The 18,030-nt window shown below is 43.2% G+C and overlaps 1 protein-coding gene across 2 annotated transcripts; it reads right to left on the bottom strand.

The window, feature by feature from the left end:
- Window positions 1-800: 800 nt before the first annotated feature.
- c6.2 (complement component 6, duplicate 2) lies at window positions 801-16,399 on the bottom strand. Of its 2 annotated transcripts, XM_029837276.1 has the most exons (21): window positions 15,984-16,399; window positions 15,671-15,843; window positions 15,167-15,297; window positions 14,287-14,425; window positions 8,411-8,542; window positions 8,186-8,342; window positions 7,909-8,053; window positions 7,672-7,813; window positions 7,153-7,291; window positions 5,787-5,993; window positions 5,454-5,697; window positions 5,041-5,163; window positions 4,210-4,376; window positions 3,904-4,129; window positions 3,417-3,585; window positions 3,228-3,339; window positions 2,283-2,415; window positions 1,996-2,190; window positions 1,834-1,921; window positions 1,469-1,713; window positions 801-1,114 (listed from the first exon to the last, which is right to left on the bottom strand). In XM_029837276.1, exons 1-21 carry the CDS (start codon window positions 16,110-16,112, stop codon window positions 933-935), a joined length of 3,378 nt encoding a protein of 1,125 aa, XP_029693136.1. In that variant the 5' UTR covers window positions 16,113-16,399; the 3' UTR covers window positions 801-932. The 2 variants fall into 2 exon arrangements, with proteins under 2 accessions (XP_029693136.1, XP_011602776.2); XM_011604474.2 differs by lacking the exons at window positions 14,287-14,425; window positions 15,167-15,297; window positions 15,671-15,843; window positions 15,984-16,399 and adding an exon at window positions 8,986-9,114 and having other exon boundaries at window positions 8,411-8,574.
- Window positions 16,400-18,030: the final 1,631 nt, after the last annotated feature.

The following is an 18,030-nucleotide window of genomic DNA, read 5'->3' as shown; positions in this document are numbered from 1 at the left end:
ATCCTGCCTGTTGGCGACCAGCCTGTCCTGCTCCTGTCCTGGTAAACTGCTCATTCTTCTGTCTGACCAAGTCTTTGCTGCTTCCTGTCTGTTCCCATTAGCCTGAGTTCTTTTCGTCCTGCAACGAGTTCTTATCTGAGGATTATCAACCTGTGGCCTTATTTCCTGGGCACTGGTCTTTGATGGACAGAGACTGTTTAATGAGGTGTGCCTCCTTGGCGCACCTGTTACAATCCCAGCACTATTACTATTACTATTACTATACCAATTCACGTCCTCCTCTGGTTCTTTTGATCCAACTGTGTATATCTGTAAATATGACCTCCATTGAATGTTATTGATAATGTGTTCATCCTTTTTCTTCTTTGTACTAATAAAAAACTCAAATCAATTTCAGGCTCAGGACAAAGCTGTGGCAGAGCAGCTGCCCAGCAGACTGGGACACACTCTCTTCTCCAAAATGCCTATTTTTCCATGCATTATCTTTTAGCCTGGTCCCAAAACTAATGTTGATCTTTCTTGTCCTCCCTCCAGGTTCCCAGTGTTGATCTTGCCCTTTAGTTTGAATTACTTAAGACCAAGCCTAACTGTCCATATGTTCATCGACAACTTTCCTATTTCCACCAGTAAAGCTGGAACTGGAGTAGTTAAAAAAAAAAGCTCCACTATATGAAATCTATAAATGTCAGAAAGATAGGCAAAATAAGCCAAGACTTCAGCAATATGCCTTTTTGGGATATAGAATCTTACAGAAACTGACAGAAATAAAACAACATTTTTTTAAAAAGAAAAAAGCAGGATACTTGAGATCATTTTTATTTATTAGTCCATGAAAAGACCTTTTTATCCATCACCATTTGGCTGAAGAGTATCAATACATGAGGGCACTTTTAAACCTGTTTCATTAAAAGCAGTTGTAGATATAAAAATGATCATCTGGACTCACAGACACCTTCGCTGAGAATCTCAAAATCATAGTTTGCACACTTGAGTGCAGCCATGGAGCAAAGGTCCATGCTTCGAGCCCTCGGAGACCTGGTGAGCTTAATACAGAACATTTGCTGCTCATCACGCTCACAGTTCCTTGCAGATTTGCACTCACACTTCTTAGATGCTGAAAAGAAAGAAAAAGTTTGACATAATAATGTTAAAATATGGAAAAATCTAATGGAAATGATGTAAACAAAAGCAGCAATGTGGAGTGTGAACCTAAACTAACCACATCCACACAGTCTTATCAACCTTCTCTGACAAGAAGATTGACCTGAAGGAGATCAAGATTTGGTCTTTACCAATGAAGTGTTCCATCCCCCGTGGGTGGACGAGCACCAAATATTTTACAATTACTCAGATTTTTTTTTAGTAAGTTAGAGATATGACCTTTTATGCCGGTCAGTTTTTGAAGAACCGGTTACACTGATATCAAAAATAATTTCGAGGTTCTATAGAACCAAGAGAGTTTCCTCACCGACGCAGGTTTCCCACTGGTAGCAGGTGTCCAGACCACACATTTGCCGAACAGGGCTCTTTGAGGACATTTGAGCTCTGAATTTGATCCACTCCAGTTTGCCAGATACGGCTGGATCACACACCCCCTCGCTGATGAAAAAGAGCGGATCACCATGGCAGCGCCCGACGTGGAAGGTGCAGAGGGACACTGACACAGCCACACCAACATCTGTGTTCAGGATGCAGAGGGCCTCTGGCTGGGAACTATTCACACATCCGCTCATGTCATTATCACTGCACACCAAGTTCTCTTATACACACAAAGCAGAACACCTAAAAACAGAAATGCACAGGATAATCTAGAATAGAGGATCAGTAGCTCACAGACAGCTGTCTCGTGCCATACAGACACACTGGGATCCCTGTAGCGTCTGTCCAGGACGACACTGACCATCAGGAACAAACGGCTCCTCTATGACAGAAGAGAGACGTTTGCAGTCTCACTGATGTTTTCATCAAATAACAGTGCTGTACCATCAACTGTACCATCGGTGCAGCGCAGGTCAGGGGGTAATGGAGGTTCCCAGGTGAGACTGTTGCCACAAGTGAAGGAGCTGTGAGGCTGAGGAAACAGGCCCTGCTGTTTACAGTTCAAACCCACGAGATCTCCCACTCTGTATTCGTCTTTGTTGGGGTACAGAATCATGTCATCAGGAACCGCGGGAGGAAGGCACACTTTCCCTAAAGATTCCCAAGGGCAGATTTCAAGAACCAGATTATACAAGCAGGTTAGAGTGATACTGATCTCAGCCTGTGTCACTGAACACACTCACTGAGGCATTTTCCTTGTGGCTGACTCCATGTCCCATCAGGCAGGCAGTTTATGAACTGGAAGCCCTCCAAGTCAAAACCAGTGTAGCACTGGAACTCCTCATCCTCACCGAAGAGATAATACTGCTTTGCTTTCTGTAACAAGTGAAGATATACTGTAGGTGTTGGGGTCAAATACCCACCTGCTCACAGTGCTGCTCACGTTCAATCACAGTTACTAAATTCTTAATACTTTCACTCAAAAAGGTTGTGTGATTAGTGTTGCTCCCCTGATGTGTTCCAAAAGCTTTACTGTCATTGGATTAAAAATCTAATTCTGCCAGTTCCTTCCTAACTAAGCTGAAAGCAAAATATTAGGTACATTATATTAATGTAAATTTAACAAAAGAGATCACATAACTCCTGTAATGGCATCGCTTCATTGGCTGCCCGTTAAATTTAGAATAATTTTTAAAATCCTTCTTTTGACCTACAAGGTCCTCAGAGGCCTAGCTCCATCCTACCTGGAGGAGCTAGTGATACCTTACCAGCCCAATAGACCACTCCGCTCTCAGAACGCTGGTCTGCTAGTGGTTCCCAGAGTCTCTAGGGTTAGAATGGGGGGCCAAGCATTTAGCTACCAGGCCCCCCTGCTATGGAACCAGCTCCCTGTCCAGGTACGGGAGGCTGACTCCATCGCTACTTTTAAGATCAGACTTAATACCTACCTCTTTGAAAAAGCTTATTGTTACTAATTCTGTAGTTCCAGTTATTATCATAAACACTGTTGCTTCTCTGGGGTCAGGCCCTGGGATTCTGGAAAGCGCCTTGAAACAATTTTGATTGTAAAAGACGCTATATAAAAAAAGATTGATTGATTGATTGATTTTGATTTGATTTAAATTAGCTGCTCAGACATGGTAATGTGGGGGCCTATTCTGAACTCACTAACAGACTAAATTTGTTACCCTGAGGAAGCTGTAGGGGGGGCTCTTTGGCCTCAAACAGCCTTGAACACCAGGAGGGAGCTCATCTTTCCAACCAACAGTAAAGTCATCATCATTGTCACAGGTCTGCTGTCTGCACACAAAACCCAAAAGTTTTAAAGTTGCATGCAAATAAAAAACAACTGTTTATTTGAAATGTTTTATATTTACTTTTGGAAAATGGAGACATGACACGGATCCTCCTCTCTGCTATGACCGCTGCAGGGCTGACCACCTCTGAGGGGGGCAGGATTATCACACCGCCGAGTTCGGTGTCTCCTCATTGTAGATCCACAGCTACTCCATGGCCCCCAGCAGCTCCAGTAACCATCCACACGCTCTGTTTATATAGTGACAAGAGCACTGGTGATTAATGCTTATCAAGAGTTAACCAGAACAGTAAAAATAATGTGTTAACATCAAACATAGTTTAGATTTTTGTCAAAAAGTATTGGTCAAATATGCAGAGTGTATAATTGTCTGAAATGAGTGAAAATAGTGCATTATTTCATAACCTCACAGAGACGCACAACAAGAATGTCCAAAACTGGAAATCTCACTCCTGAATGACCGACACGCTCATGTTATCTAACTTTTTCTCTTTCACAAAATAAAAATTGTCATAGATTTTTCACAACTAATAATGGTCTCACAGTACCTGAAGTGTAATCAGGAGCACGTTTCTCACAGTGCAGTCCAAATGTGCCAACCTCACAGACACACTTGCACTCTGTGCCAGCCAGAACCGGTCTGGCATTGTTGGGACAGGGGGCACACTTGCAAGAATCAAACTCATCCAAGTACTGCAACAGGGCCTTCCTCAAGTGGCGCCTCTTTGTGACGGCACATGGAATACCCCTCACCAGATCTATGATCGGGTTCACCTGTAAAAGACATACAGAAAAAAACACAGACCTTAATTTTTTGATTGACTGAAGTTATTTGCACTGGTACTTGATTTTACCGTGCTCTCCACCACAGCAGGGTTGTCCAGAACAGACTTGGCCCAGTTCTTGAAGGACACTTGGTTCGGAGTTGAGCCTTGTCTCTCCCAAGCCAGAGCGGCTGCCTCTCTGGTTCGACCTCCTCTCACCATAGAGTACGACTTTTCTGCTGCCTGTATGTACGAACCTGGAGAAAAAGAAGTGTCGGCAAATCTGATTGCTCAAATTGGATCTTGAAGCCCATGTGTCCACTCTGCCATTTGCAAGTATTCAGCTCAGACTATGCTGTGTCGGCACTCCAGAGCCTGATGGCATTGGTTGTCATGGTAACAAGGTTGGTGTTGACATGCTATATCAACATAGACAACACAGAAGCATGTGCAGTGATGCAATGGACATGCAACAACTCGCTTTCAAGTTTCTACTCGCGGTTTCGAGACATGGCTGAACTTTGTCTTCCTCCACGGTGCAACATTCTCCTTGTTGCTCATGATGCTGCGTGCTACAAGATGGATGCGCTTCTTGCTGAACGTCGTGTTATTAACATCTCTGTCTTGATGACAGTCATTGTTTGTCGCCCTGCAGTCATGCAACAGGCCAAACGCTGATGCCACAGGCAGACGGACACGTTGACACTGAAGTCACATGTGTTGAATTGGATTTGAATCTGATTTGAAACCACCTCCAGGAGTGGTTTGATTCCTTCTTGGAAAAATGGAATTTGTGCTGTTGACGCTACATGAAACCAGATTCAGTTAGGACCAAAATCCAATTTGAGACCACAGTGTGAACCAGGCCTAATATAAGGTTGGACTATCATAAAAGGAAAAAACTGTTGTAACTGATGTTACCTTGATACTTCTCAGTCATCCGATCATCAGAGCATCGACGGACACTGCTGTGTTGACTGTAGAGAATAATGGTCCAGGTGGTCTCTTGAGCCAAACAGCCTCTAATGTGTTCTTCCGTTGTGCCTGTTAGAGAGAGCAGAGCCATGTAAGGCCAAACAAACAAACCAAAAAATCATGCCTCCGAGCTAATAAAATGCTACCCATGTATCAAAGACCCATTGAATTCACTTCTTCTACGTTTAAAGAAGAAGCCGCTATATTTTTTTCACTGGATGTGCCCGTGACTAATTTCCTCTAACCCCAACATGTTTTTTGGATATCAAACTTCCTGAGGAGACAAATTTTCAAATTTACTGTCTGTATCTCTATTTTCAAGTCAACAATTATTTTAATTGTCATGGTTCATTTTGCACCTGAGCTTTTGAGCTCCTCTCGACTGTACTGGTACAGCAAGTCATAACGGCCTCCCAGGACCCCTGAGTGGTAGTAGTGTGTCCCAAAGCGTTGAAAGATTTCCCTGTAAAGGGCATAGTTGTACTCCAGAGGGAGAGCATGAAGAAACTGGAGAAAGGGTTGTGAAAGGACAAGGTTCTCAGAGTCCATCATCTTAAATGTGGACACTGGCAGAACTTGGTGCACCCGCAAAAACTTGGAATCCTGCAGAAGGGAAAACCACATAAAGGATGTTAAAACCAGAACAACCATGTTTTGGCTCAGTAACACGTGTGTGTGCATGTGTCACTCACTATTTTCTTTGAAGCATCTAAAGCCAACTTGGTAGTGGTCTTACTCATAGATCTCTCTTTGTTGAAAAATATAGGCAGGAAAATGAATGGCAACAAAAGGCTGCTTTGAGATCCTTGGCCCCTCTCTGATGAAATGGACTTCTTGAGATTAATGGACTGAGTGTGGAGTGGCTGAGGCTCAGTGCTGAAGTCCTCCACCACTCCAACCTTGACAGAAAAAACAATGTGTGAATGAGGAACTCCTTTAACAGGCGGTGCTTTTTAAAAAAAAATCATTTGAAGAGTAAACACAAACGTAATCAGTCAACCATTTTTTAGGGTTAGGGTCATAAGTTTTCATACCCTGGCAGAATTTGAAATTGTGACCATTTTTTGAAAATCTGGTGGATCATAGGGATATCTTTAGATCACATAGAGATGGTGCTCAGGTTGAGAACTGTTTGTGTGTAACTACCGTCTCTTTATAACTAGTTAGTGAGTTCCTTATCTCTGAACAGATTTTCTGCATATGGAGACAAAGAGAAAGCAAAAGAGCTGTCCGGGGACCTGGGATAAATGGCAACTGGAAATTATAAATCAGGAAAGGATATAAAATGTTATCCAGACATGAAAAAGCCTGTCAGTGTTGTTCAAACTGTTAATCCATGGTCCGTTAGATCAGTAAAGATTTCAGCCATGGGGGCCAGGGAAAGTGTTCAGGGTGCAGAGGAAGACCCACAAGCAACTTCATGTGAGCTCAGGCTCCTGGAAGCGCACCTGTTCAGCAAAACAGCCTGGTTATCATACGTTCATGCATCCAACAATGTGACCTCAATGGAAGCCTGAACAAGCATTGAGCCACCTAGGGGATGTCTGATGTGTTCAGGTCATATAAGACACACAAAGACCACCCGGCTGAAGCCCATCCCAGAAGAGCAGCCTTACCAGCTGAGAAAATAAAGGGCCTCAATGGCAACTATGGCAAAAGACTGCAAGTCATCAGGCTGCATGATGCTGTAGGGGGCAGTAAACAGTTGGATGTAAAAGATATGCAAACTTTTGACCCTTTGAAGAGAATGCGCACAACTTCAGGTTCAGATCCTGCCAGGGAAGGTAAAAACGTGACCTCCAATCTTTCATAATGATCCTGACAGTTGCACCCTACAGTAATAATATGGTAACAAGTAGACAAGCTGCCATCTTCTCAAACTGGCATGCAACATCTATGAATTAGGAGCTATCCTGAATAAGGCTTTTAAGGCTTTGAGTTTATCTTCTGTAGTCTATAAAATAGCTGTTGATTACTGGACTTTTCAGACTCAATTCCACATATGTAAGACAAGTCCAGCTTAATTGAACAATACAAGTTGTTTCAAACGAGAAAAACCTTAATATCAAAGTTGGCAAAATTATGAGGGATTCGGTGGTAGAGGGTTGTAGACTGAGGCCTCTTAATGTTGCACACTGCTCCCATAAACATGTTGTCCAATACGGCTCCTCGCGGCTCCTCTGCCATAGCATCGAACCTTGGACAGAAATCAGCAGTTTTAATAGGCTGTTGGACTCGGCAATACACACACACACACACACACACACACGCACACACACACACAGACACACACACAGTAATGTTAAACTGATACATTGATTTTTTGACTGACAGACAGACAGACAGACAGACAGACAGACAGACACAGACAGACAGACAGACAGACAGACAGACAGACAGACAGACAGACAGACAGACAGATAGACAGATAGACAGATAGATAGATAGATAGATAGATAGATAGATAGATAGATAGATAGATTCAAAAACTCAGATTAAAGAATGGTATTAACAAGAGCTAACACCTCTAACCCTTTTCTTATAACTCCACTGTGACCCTTTAATCTTTAAGCCTACCCATTTCCCACCAAGTCTGCTCCTGGAGCTACTCTCTTCTCAGCAGGACACACAGTTTTGAAGTCAAGGCAGTCTCTCTCATCGGAGTTATCTCCACAGTCATTCTGTTTGTTACATGTCAGTGTCTGGTTGATGCAGCGTCCTGCAGGGAAAGAATGCTGATTGTGAATGAAGATCAGAGAACGACAAAGGGTGAGTCTTATCTTGGATAATCATAGCCACACCCAAACTGCTGACCATTGTCACACTTAAAGTTGTCCCTGCAGTCGATGGGTGCTAACTTGCACTCAGTGGAAGGGTAGCAGGGTCTCTCCTCAGCCAACTCCACACTGCAGGCAGAGCCACCGAACTGGGATGGCGTCAGGACCGCCCGGGTCCGAAACTGTGGCAGCAGATCCAGATCACTCCATTAAAAACACATTTTAAGCCAAGCATTTACAGGGTATATGGAGCAAGATGCAAACAAGGTATGAAAGGTGGATTTGTGACTTCAAACATCTGTAGACATTCTTGCCTGTTTTTTAGCACAGGGGGAGCAGTCAGACCATGGGCTGAAATCCGTCAAGAGGCAGTTGATGGGACAGCTATGCTCATTGCAGGCTCTACTGTCCTGCTTCTGACACAGCTGGGAGCAACTGCTCCTCCAATAATAATCATCATACCGAAAGTTTCTGTCAAACAATCAAAACAAAATCACTTTTTCCTCCAGGACCTGTGGCTATGATCTCTGCTGTCTTACCTCTGACGGTACTGGACACCGTGGTTGCAGGTTCTGGAGCAGGCAGACCAGGATCCCCATGAATAGCGCTCACAGAAACAAGCCAAACCTACTGACGTCCAGCCCAGGAGCTGCAGCAGCACCACCAGTTGGCTGCAAGGAGCCATGAGGGAAGGTGCCTGAAGCTGGATCAAGAGTGCAGAGCAGTGGTGGTAATCTTTCCTACAGTGTTGCATCTTCTGTATGAACAGAAGGTGACTGCTCCTACGCTTGGCAAAAGGTTGTCTCGCCATAAAACATCTGCGTTGCGTAGATCTACTTTAAGCCTTAAAATGGCAGAATGGGAGATAACCTCTGAAATATTATCTCCTGTTCTTGAGTTAAACGGTTTCATCTTTTGCGTTTTCTTTGTATGATTTCATATTTTTAGGATTTTTAATCTTTTGTATTTAAATCCGTTTTTTTTTTATTGCCCCTTAAATATGTGACTGCCACAGAAAACAAAAGAGGAAAGGATGCACAACCTGACTGGTACTGCTGGTCAGCAGTACCGTGCGGTTTTTCTGGTGTGTTTTGTAAAGAAAGATCTGACTCACCAAATGAAGGTTTGTTCTTCTTCAGTCTGAACTTCTGGGGCTGAATAATAGAGCCTGGCAGCATCAGAGTGTCCAGCAGCATTTAAACCCTCCAGCCAGCCCCTCCTGGCTAATCAAGATGTGTGTGTGTGTGTGTGTGTGTGCGTGTGTGTGTGTGTGTGTGTGTGTGTGTGTGTTACACCACATTGCTCAATAGGAGTTCACAAACATCTCGGACATTAAACTTCTTCTTCTTGATTTTATTTTTGTAAAGCTTAGCAACATAATGTTCCCGGCAGATAAGTGCACTGGAATTTCCCGCTGCAGAGACATAAACCAGATGTTTGGGTTTTTAAAAAAGAGAAAGGAGAAAACAAGTCTTTCTCTGGCAACTAGGAACTCCAGAGCAGACACTAATGAGTGAATATAAAAATGAATCTGGAGCCAAAAATAAGCAAAAGCCGTGAGAGAGAAAGACAAAAAAGACATCCTCTGAAAACCTCTGTGCTTTATAGCTATTAGAATATTTTTCCTCTTAAGTCTATTCATAATTTAGAATATAAATTGTACACATGATGCACATGCTGACACAACAATGGGAACGACAGAACTGCATGAGACTCTCACCGTCTATATTTGTCTCATCGCTTAGCTGATAATGAGAGTTTTATTATATCAAATTCTCAAATGCAACAGTTTATTAGAGAACAGCACCAAAAGGACCCAATTATACTTGACAATAAAAATACTTTATGTACGGTATTTACTTCCTATTGAAACTCTACTCAGTCAATCTTTGCGTGACACTTTTTATACATTCAGTAGCACAAAATGTCTCACAGGGGGTAAAAACAACAAGTCCTGGAACCTGACTGATGCCTCTGTAGGAGTGTAGTTGTTTACAAATATGATGCCTCATTTACTTGATTAAAATCAAGTTTCAGAATTATACCTAAACATGGTAATCCACCATCTGCTCACTCTATCCAGACCAGTGATTAGTAAAATTACTGGAGTCCAGTTTGTTCTTCTTCAGAAGGGGCTTCATCACCAGTGGTTTATGAAGCAATGCGCCATTTATAACAGCTGTTCTCAAAGCATTGATAAAAACATTTTAACGGTTGTGAGAATCGGATCTTAGAAGCGTGGGCTTGCATCAACCAGAAGAACCCTTTTCACTGTTTCCTAGGTTCCAGGTGTGTCAACATTTCAAATTTGTCAAGTTAACAAACTTGATCTGATGGGCGTTTATTTTACTCCTGAAGTCATCTGCAAAGTCCTCGCAAAGGGCACTGCTCGGTATCTTGGAGGGTCTATTTAAGTTAGTGCTCGTGAATTGGTCAAGGGTACAGAAGAGGATTTTGGGGTTAGTTTTATGGTCATTGATTAGCTTTTAAAGTTCGAGCGTTTTTTGAAGGCACCATTATAAATTTTGAGGTGTTCACATAATGTTTTATAGTAAACTGTTGACAGATGAGTGATTTTCTCCAAACACAAGACATGAGAGACACTGAGATGATGGGAAGTTGAAAAAAGAGTTTGTTTGAAAAAAATCAGGATGTGCGAGACTTACTGATGCTAATGCTATTTTAACGATTAGCATTTACCAGCAAAGAACATCTATCCACAATATTCTTTTTAGCATTAGGGATGTGCCTTTTGAACCCAATTCAACTCTTGTGGCTGTGAAGAAAAACATCATCCTACAACCTGCGTGTCTTTTTTTAGGGTGGCTGGGCTCAGGTTCAGTGGGAGGAACCAGAGAGGAGCTCAAGGTAGAGCTGCTACTCCTCCATGTCCAGAGTAGCCAGTTGAGGTGGTTTGGCCATCTGGTCAGGATACCTCCCCAATGACTCCCTGGGGAGGTGTTACCCTGCAGCAGATCTGGGAAAAGCTGGAGAGATGGAGTTTTCCAATGGCCTGGGAATGCTTTGAGATCCCCTGATTGACTGGTGGAATTGGCTGGGGAGAGAAGCGGTTAGGCCTCCACGCTGAGGCTCTTACCCCACCTCCTGGACCCAGAGATAGGTCCACAATGAACCTTGCTGGGCGTTTCTTTGGCCATTTCAATAAAAAAAGAAGCATCATCATCATCATTTAAGAGTTTATTCAGAGTAACTTTATTTACAGCGCATCAAAACTCATCCCCACCAAAACTCATTTTACCAGTTGTCTGACGAGACCTGCTATGGTCAACAGCATCTAATGATGTGTTTTCAAGACACATGAAATGGATAAGGGATCAGAAGTTTGTCTCTGTGTTTGGTGGAATTATATTTGCTACCAGCAGAAGCGATATTAATATAAAATCCAAAATTTGTAAAAAAGAAAATTCATCAATGAGCTCAATAAATCTACAAGAGTCCTTGAAGAATACGACTAAAGCGGACGATGCGACAATTCTTCGATTCTTCTCCTGGAGGACAGAGTATCACATCAATGACACACAGATCTAAATGAATTATATTTACTATGGTGACAATATTAGAATTCCCAAAACCATAGAAATGGAGTTATTTCCAGAAGTGAGATAGTCAAAGCTCTGCCTTAACCTTCTCAGGGATGAAGACAACAATGAGCTCTTGGCAGCCTGACGGTAGGACAACATTCCAAAGGCCTCCGACTCGACATGATTTTGATCAGGGTATTAAAAACTGCAGTCTTGTTCACAACTGTCTTCATTTTCCCCCACATGTATTCAAATTAAAGCTCAGATTCAGCACACAGCAAAGAAGGAGCACAGGTGGTGTGTGATGCTAACAATTAGCTGCAGTCTTTGAAAAGACTAAACCAAACAGCAGGACAGGGAGGCAGGTGAAAAATGGAAGTGCCAGTGCATCTCCAGCATATGTACATTTTGATTCTATTTCTTTTTACATACATTTACAAAAGAATCAGGAGACAAAAACTAGAGGTCAAAAGCAACAGACAAGTCAATAATATTGCAAAGAGAACCTGAAGGTATTAGTGAATGAAAGACAGATACATGTATTTACCATCTGCTTTCCCTCTTTCCTCTATAGGCACAATGCCTGATGGTTCAATATATCAGTGGTGCCAGTGAAAAATAAATCCAAATTCCTTTAAAGCCTAAGACAAAAAACAGAAATGACATACAGGCAGGAAAAAAATACGGGATGGAGAGGACAAATGGGATCGAATAAAATCAATAAAATTCTCGAACTAAACGATTCAGACAATCCTGAGAGCCAGAAAATAGAGTGATCAAATGGAAAAGCAAATAAACGAGGATGCGCTCATATTTGATTGGCTATAGAGCAGATGAGAGAAGACGGAGCGTCGAGAGGCTCAGCCAGACACCACGCAGCAGAGCCCCGGGAAGCGTCTCTTCCTCTGCCTGACCAGCGGATGCGGAGTCAGATTCAACAAGCTGCTGTCATCTGCAACCATCAAACACTCTGTTAGCAGGCATCACATAGAGAAGCATATAATAAAAGACGTCTACCCAAAACGCCACCAACATTTTCACCGTTTTAATTCCGTGGTTATACTTCAACTTCCTGTTTTATTAACCTCGAGCCCTCAGGAGCCTCTCGTTAGCAGAGTCCATGTGAACGTGAGCTTATCTCATTTATCTTTGAAAGACAATAGCGTGGAGGAAGAGAACAGGTAACCCTTTTTGGTAGACACACTAAACCCTGAGATTGCCAACCCAAAGTTTTCTCTTATGTTAAAAGCGCGGAGCCGCCTGATGCTCTGATGGTTCGGGAAGGTTGACTGTAAACGGTGCACTTTAGACAGCATGTCATGTTCTTGGGCTGGGTAGTAAGCTGGACACACGGAAGCTAGCGCTGCACCAGCACTTTTGTATGGCAAAAGGTGAGGATGAGGACATGTTTGACACAGTTTTTGGTGTTTTTTTCATTCACAAAGCCAGCCAAGACTTGCTACAAGCTTTTCAATGAATGTTTTCAGTAATCCAGGTCAAACAGCCAGGAAGTCTTTCCAAAAGAAAAGCTGGGACTGATCTGTTTCATCAAAGTGGGAAAAAATACCTGCAGTAATCGATTATCAAACTATCCATGAGATGTGCTGCCATATGATTCCAGACATGGAACTCCTCAGGTTCTGTACGGTGACAGTGGACCCTGCTACTGTGGCAAGGGCTTTCAGAACGGTGCTGAGGAAAAGGATTTTTTGTGATTTGATTTTGTGTGAATGGGATTTCAAGCCCCCTTATGCCCAGTCAAAATGGGGAAGCAGAGAAAGGAGCGCACAGCGTCAAACAACAACTCAAGAAGGACCCAGACAGCAGCTCAGACACTTTGTAGGCTCTCCTGAGCAGCAGAGCCACTAGAACATGCAAAATGTTCTGAGGAGATTCATCAGAATCTGAAATATCTCCAAAAGAGACACAAGATGAACTATGACACTAGCCTGAGATGAGAGTGCGAGCAGAGGCGTCCCACATCTACACTTGTAAACATTTGCACGTAACACGTGGCTTTGCCATAAATAAACGCCATCCGTCTATGAACAGGTGCACTCTTTGGTGTGCTCAAGGTGGTGGCAGCACCTTGAGATTCTTCAGGGCTGCATCTCTGCTCAACGTGCAGAGGCGACATAGATCGGTCAGCCACACGGGGCCCGAGGGAGGTGTGCCGTAAAGCCGTCTCAATATTATGAATCAGGCCCTGATAGGGACATGGAACAAGGCTGAACTGGCCAAATGAAAGGTTTCTCTTGTTTTATTGAAAACAGCCTTCGTTCCAGTGAAGATCAACTTCTATTGAAAGTTCAGTTGTTTATAATATATAGATTATATATATATATATAAAACAGTTGTATCATTTCCTATGAAGCGTTTAGTGTCGGTGACACAAACCTCAGCTCAACTTAGGGGGAGCTGGTAGTTCCAGTCTACCAGCAGGGGGCGCTCTAGTCTCTTCTTTGAAACTGCAGCCATTTTGTCAGTCCAACACTTTTTAGAGATTCTAACAATCACTTTGGTTTTCAGTGGTCTCAGTGAAAACAAATACACATTAAATAATGATCATAATCAACTTTTTTCCAAAGTCTTTTCCAGCTCAGCTTGACTGCCATATGTGCTGCTGTGGCAACGGGAGTGTTGGGGGGGGTGGAGGGTATTTTTCCTCAGTGCTGACATGACATGTTCATCGGTGAAAGATTACTGCAAGATTACTGCACCTTGGTTTTTCAGTGGCAATGGCATGGTGTCCCGAAGTTTGCTCAGCAGATTTCGCATTTCTCTCACATCACTGTGAAAAAAACCCAGAAAGACTGTTAAATAAATGAGTTGATACATTTGAGAAGAAAATGTCCGTTTCTCAGTCAGCCTACCTATCTATATTTTCAATGTCCATTCCCACCAGCCACTGCTCATGTAGGAATTCAATGGGGGAGGAGGACTGCTCTTCCAGGATCGGGACGTCTGAACTTTCATCCATCCTAAAATCCACCTTCGGCTCTGAATCCATCCCTTGGCATTCAAAGAGGAACAGCAGCAAATAAGCAACGATTCTTTGCACTGTTAATAGTCTTTTAATAAATTTAGCTGCCGTCACCAGCCTGACCTTTCAATGACATCAGCTACTCTCTAACTTGTGCACTAACTAGTGAGGACACCAAGTGGAGGCTGCCCAGTGGGCGGGGTGAGGATCACTGTACCCTATTTATTGCCATCAATATATCCTATAATGTCTTGTGATTCATCCAATACGTCCTAACCATATATCCCATCATCCTTTGCTGCTCCATGTGAGAAGCTTTTTAATGCTGTCGCTAGTTTGTGTGAGTGTCTTAAAGCTGACTTTCAGCTAAATAGTAGGAAATGGTGCATTAAATAATGTGCTGAAACCAGTTCCCTACAGAGTGGATATGGAACAAAGGTATGCTTAGCTAGATAAACTAGAGGCTCTTAAAACTCTAAAAGTAATAAAGTTTCACATTTTAAATGGCCGTTTTGAAAAGAAAGAACACTCCACACCTACGGCTCTATAGCGCCCTCTGATGATTCACTGCTGTACTGCGTGACTAGAAGATCACGTTCTAAAAATCATTCAGTCCAATTTTGGAGCATAATTAAATGTATCATAAACATCATCTACCCATCGGCTCCACACACAGAAAAGCCTCAAGCTCGGACCTTCTTACTCTTATATCAGCTTTGGAATTAAGATAAAGTGCAAAGGAAGCAGGAATTTATTTGAAAGATGGGTACTTTTTTTGTGAAGCTGCAGAACCCCCAGGAGACACATGGACTTTAGCATCTCTGTGATGAACATCTCCAGGCAGCACTGTAGCTGGATGAAGAGGCGACAGATCTCTGGATGGATCTCTCCATCCTCCGGCCTTCATTCATGAAGACAAGATGGAGAAAGAAAAGGAAAAATGTCACCGCGTGTTTTCAGACAACAGATTTTCTCAAAGGTTTACTTGAGAAACAAATTAAGGAGAAACCAAAGGCGCTGATCATCACCAATAATGACATTACCCAGAGTTTTCTTCTTATATTTCAGCCTGGACTGAACAAACTACTGTGAAAAGCCTTTTCTTGGTTTTTTTCCCCTCTTTCGACACAGCGCTTCATATTGTCTTAGGATAACCTCCAAGACTCAAGCAGCTGGATATAGGAGGAATCTACGTCCGTCCAAGAATAAGACATAAAAAAGTAGAAAAGTATTCCTGTGACATTAATTCATTCAAGGTTCCTGCAGCTTGTTACCCTGAAACGGAGATGACGGCCAGGTCCTGGTGGGCTGCCCGGGCCATGGAGCATCCTTTGGTGCGTGTGTGGTGCATCTGAGCCCGCAGAGACGGACAGTCAGCAGACATTTCCCCGACGGCGATGACCTGCTCCCGGTACAGAGCGACGAGGGTGTTAAATTCCTGGACCGTCTGCAAATGAGAGAAGCAGAGGTGTCCCTACTGCCTGTCTGTCTGCCTGCCTGTCTGTCTGTGACACACCTGATGCAAACACACAGCTTTCAGGGCAAACCGCAGTTTCTGCCATCAGTGAATCCCCCTTCCACACTCACCATTCGGCTACCGTCCACCTCTCCCTCCGTGCTCTCCCGGCGGTCCGGCCCGCTCTGCGCCACCTTGATCGGAAAGATGATTCCGACGGACCTTGGGCGCTTTTTCCGCCCATACGGTGCGGAACACATGCATACACAGGCCCGCACCGGAGCCCGGGCCAACACAGACAAACCCTCTCCTGGGCAGCCCTGGGTCTGAGGACGGTTCTGTTCTAACCGTGAAGAAGAACCGTGCAGCGGGCCGGACGGAGCACCAGCAGCCCCGTCTGCATCCCAGCGGAGAGGAGTCACCTTCAGCCCCTCCTGGAGGCGCACAGGGAGGCTTCTCCGTCTTCCTTCCCTCTAGAGATCCAACACACACACACGGTCAAAGGCGGAGCGAGGATTCAGACGAACCCCGGATACAGAACGACTTTACAGAACCCCCCAAAGATGCTCCGCATCAAACACAGCCAGACACATCTATGGCTACAATATGTGGCCCCTCCACAATGTCACGTCCAGGGGCGTGTCTAGAATTCTTTATCTTGGGGGAGGGGGCGCAGCCATATAAGCAGATGGATTAACTATACAGTAATACAGAGAGATTTGAATAAACGAGTCTCATGAACTAACTAAGGTGCCTGTGCACTGTCAATCAATCTTTATTTTTATAGAGTCTGTTACAATGAAAAGTGTCTCTGGGCGCTTCACAGAATCCCAGGGCCTGACCCCCAACAAGCAACAGTGTCCTGAGAGCACTATGTGAACAAATGACATGACATTTTGGCATTTTCTTGACATTGAAGACTATTGTTGGTTTATTTGGATCCACGTTAGATTCTGGAATATACAGTTGTTTAGTGTTCTTCCTCATATGGCAGTTTCAAACAATATTTTGACCCCAAACCAGTTCATAACCATCCTGCTTTCATACACTACCTGTATTCTTTAAAGCCAAATACATAAATAAAGAGACAAAAATGGAGAGAGAAAAACTGAACTCTCCTTACATTTTGGGATCAAAAGTTAATTCACTAATGAGACGCACCTCGCATAATTGTCTTCACGCGATCCCATATGTAAATAAATATATTTAAAGCATTTTGTGAAAACAACTTCTCCTCCTTAGGTTATCCTAAGACAATTTGAAATTGAAACCTTGGTAATAGACTCCATGCCCCCATTCTGTACAGCTGAAATCTACCCTCTGATGCCTGCTCAGTACTGATGTTCATCAGAAAATAATTTTAATTTGTCATGGAGTACTAGTGGCATTGCATTTGTAATAATATTTTTAATGAAGTACACGGGTGAGTCATGTAACTTACTTTAACCAGAGACGTTCAGTATTCATGGATGTGCATGTCAGGAGTGCGAACAGGAACCAGGTGCAGCACACAAACAGCAGAGGAGCGTTTAGTGATTGTGATTCTATTTTATTAAGAAACACTTTCAGATCACCAAAGAATACAGCGTTAAAAACTCCGGAAGATAATCCCCCAGGGTCATAATCCTCAGAAAAGAATTAATCGGGCAAGATTAGTAGTCTGGCAAAGAGTGAGCGGTGGGTCGGGGGCTTAAAGGGCTGGGAAAGAGCAAGTGTGGCAGACTGTGACAGTGCCACTTATTCTATATGGACAATTCAGAGCTATAGCAGCTGCTTTATTTTAAGATCCTTTGAGTTTACTTAAATTACTTTGTGTTGTATGGGACCAGACGACTGTACTGTAATCTAAATGTAAAAGAACTAGTGCCTGACTTAGTTACTTAATCAGGTAGTCTAGTATCAATTTCTTACTACTGCCATGCCTCCAGCCATCTTTATCACCTTACCCTTTTCTTTTGTTCTATGTTGATCTCCTCAACTTAATTTCAAGGTTGGTGCAGATATCAGAACACACTGAGCCAAAAAATATAGATTTTCTTTCAATCTTTAAGGGTTAATCTCTTTCACTGTAGATTTAAGAGTCCTGAGGGAAAAACTATTCCAGGACTTGGTGTTTTTGCACCAGATAGCCTTTATCAGAGGGCAGCAGTTAAAAGAGTCCATGTTAGGGGTATGAGG

Source organism: Takifugu rubripes, chromosome 6 (genome assembly GCF_901000725.2).
Source record: "Takifugu rubripes chromosome 6, fTakRub1.2, whole genome shotgun sequence".
Classification (NCBI taxonomy): Eukaryota; Metazoa; Chordata; class Actinopteri; order Tetraodontiformes; family Tetraodontidae; genus Takifugu; species Takifugu rubripes.
Note: the sequence above shows the minus strand (reverse complement) of the source record. Positions and strands in the feature narration are given on the sequence as shown.